At 52.1% G+C, this 2,317-nt stretch overlaps 1 protein-coding gene across 1 annotated transcript in view; it reads left to right on the forward strand.

The window, feature by feature from the left end:
- Positions 1-251, forward strand: part of EMH_0018010 (uncharacterized protein) — a gene marked incomplete at both ends in the record, with an annotated part of 971 nt that extends 720 nt beyond the window's left edge. Inside the window, one exon of the mRNA XM_013501039.1 lies at positions 83-251. Within this exon, the coding sequence (XP_013356493.1) occupies positions 83-251 (169 nt within the window). The remainder of the gene's footprint in view (positions 1-82) is intronic.
- Positions 252-2,317: the final 2,066 nt, after the last annotated feature.

A 2,317-nucleotide genomic window follows, 5' to 3' on the forward strand; every position in this document is an offset into this window, starting at 1 on the left:
GCTTGAGTTAATAGTACGGAAGGAGTGTCGTTTTCTGACTGTTTGGATTGTAGGGCTGTCCGACGTGTTTCTGCATGTGCAGTGTTGATGCTTGCGTGCAGTACGGCAGTGGCGCTCCGGTCACGTTTCTCGATTTGGGTGAGACGCTGCCCGATAAACGAGACCTGCAGCCCCAGCAGCACATCTTTATGGATGTCCATGCATGGTTTGGAACGGAACTGTGGCATGCCATATATCGTCAACACGCCTGACTACATTGGAGACTCAGCCGTGCAGTTGGATCGGTCTTTTTTGATCCCTTAAGTACGGTGGCATCTGCCGTCGAGATGGTACAAAATATTAGCCACTACAGATACCCAATTATCGACCAGGGAGTGTGTTGTACTATGTGCATGGCGTTATCCGCCTTGTGTGCTTCTTGTTAGAGAGCCTTTTTAAGGGAAGCGGATCGGTAAAAAATGTTTAGGCTTTCTGGACGCGTTGCGCGGGTTTTCGGACGCAGGGAAACAAGTATTGGCTGTTGACCTGGAGCAGCACGCCTAACGGTGAGAATCGTTTGGCTGTACGCGCAAGCTGTGCGTATTATGCTAGTCGTTACGCGGCTGGTAAGCGCGACAGTGTCTGCTTCCACGGAAATTCTGGTTTTATTAGTTGCCCATAGCTGGAAAGCGAGGCGTCAGGTATTCAATGCGAGCATTTGTTACACGTCTGCTGCAGTGCTGAGCTATTGTAGGGAGGTAGAACTTCACGGGGTAATGGAGGCGGCTCGTCTTGAAAGTTTTAAGGCCCCATGATACGTCGCACAGTTGGGTATCCGGTACCAGGTGCATTGTGCTTCCGGCCAAGTTGCACTGACCTGCGTTTTGGGCTTGAGGCCAAGATACAAAGCATCACAGCAGCCTCCGAACATGCAACAAGTGCGTCGCGTGTGCCTACTGCCAATTGAGAATCTACGTGGAACTTTGCAGCCCTGTCTGCTATCTGGGGCAGCTCGCTTTCGTTGTGCCCAATGTGTGACATGCTGGGCAGCATGTGGTGCGTAGGTTGAATGCTCGTACAGACGGTCGTTCCATTTTTCTGTTACGCTGCACTGCTGGTTGTTTGCGCCCATGTGTCATACGTTGGCTTGAGCATGTCCAAACAAAGACAGCCGCCAGGACTGTGAAGCGGCGCGGATATCTCGTGCGCAAAACGTGCAGATAATATAAAAATGTGGCGGTTCAACATATTGATTGTATTTCGCCGACGTCTTGCGGTGTTTGCTTCTTGCGTAAGCATAAGAGCAAGGTTTACTCCACTCCTTACACTGCTGAATGTAACAGCCTGCTTGCAGTAACGGAGGAGCGTTTAGCTTACGCCCCGCAGTGTAGCTAAAAACGGTGGACAATTGACGGGATCCATCGGTATTGTCTGACAGTGTTTTGCATTGGTGTCCGCACGGAACGTTAGCCAGACAACCATACTCCACCGTTCTGTCTGCATGAGCGAACGTCTCGAAGCGCATTTGGTCCGGTCTGTAAATTTCCCCCGGTCTATATTCATCGTGGTGCAAAGCAGAATTCAACACCGAGCTGCTATAACGTGTCAGCCGCTTTGGAAACTGGGTGAACGACCAGGGAGTACGTTGTAGTCCGCGCAGGACGTTGTTTACATCATGCATTGCGTCGGTATACTTTTTGGACAACATGTGAGTTGCCTACTCCGTACCGAAAGCATGTGGCAGACAGCCCGTGACCGCGCGTACCGCTTTTGGTGAATCGAGTTCCTTTATGAAGCCCGAAAGCTGATGTGGGATGTGCTATACCAAACCCCACCGCTTGTGCGGATGCAACTGCGTTTTGGATGCGCCACCAACGCCTGCGTTTTCGTGTGAAGGAAATTGCATGCACCGGTAGTCTTGACCGTGGCGCACCGGATATATTAGTGAGCTAAGGGCGTTCGGCGCGGCCAACGTTATGTTGGCGGAGTTTTACCTGCGTTTCTAGAGTAGTGTCGGCGACCTACATCGACTCAAGTGCATGGAGTAGTGGCCTTAAACACCGTGATGCAAAACGCCGCTGCAGGAACATGCACCTTGCCTCTGTGGGAATTGCTGAGGGGTACGCCAGGACCTGCCTGGGCGCCCTGAACTCCTCGATGTGCAGTTTGTACGTACTGGGACGCCCTAGCTGAAACGCGCAAGTGTTCACTGCCTATGTTCCCGTTGCGAGACGTCGACAGTGAGTATGATCAGTTGTGAACGCAAAGCACTGTTGCGGTGGTTGAAGTAATGTCAGAGGCAGCGCAGTGCCAGTGCGCTGTTGGAGTGCTCGGGAGG

This window comes from Eimeria mitis, genomic scaffold, assembly GCF_000499745.2.
Source record: "Eimeria mitis Houghton genomic scaffold, Emh_scaff621, whole genome shotgun sequence".
Classification (NCBI taxonomy): domain Eukaryota; phylum Apicomplexa; class Conoidasida; order Eucoccidiorida; family Eimeriidae; genus Eimeria; species Eimeria mitis.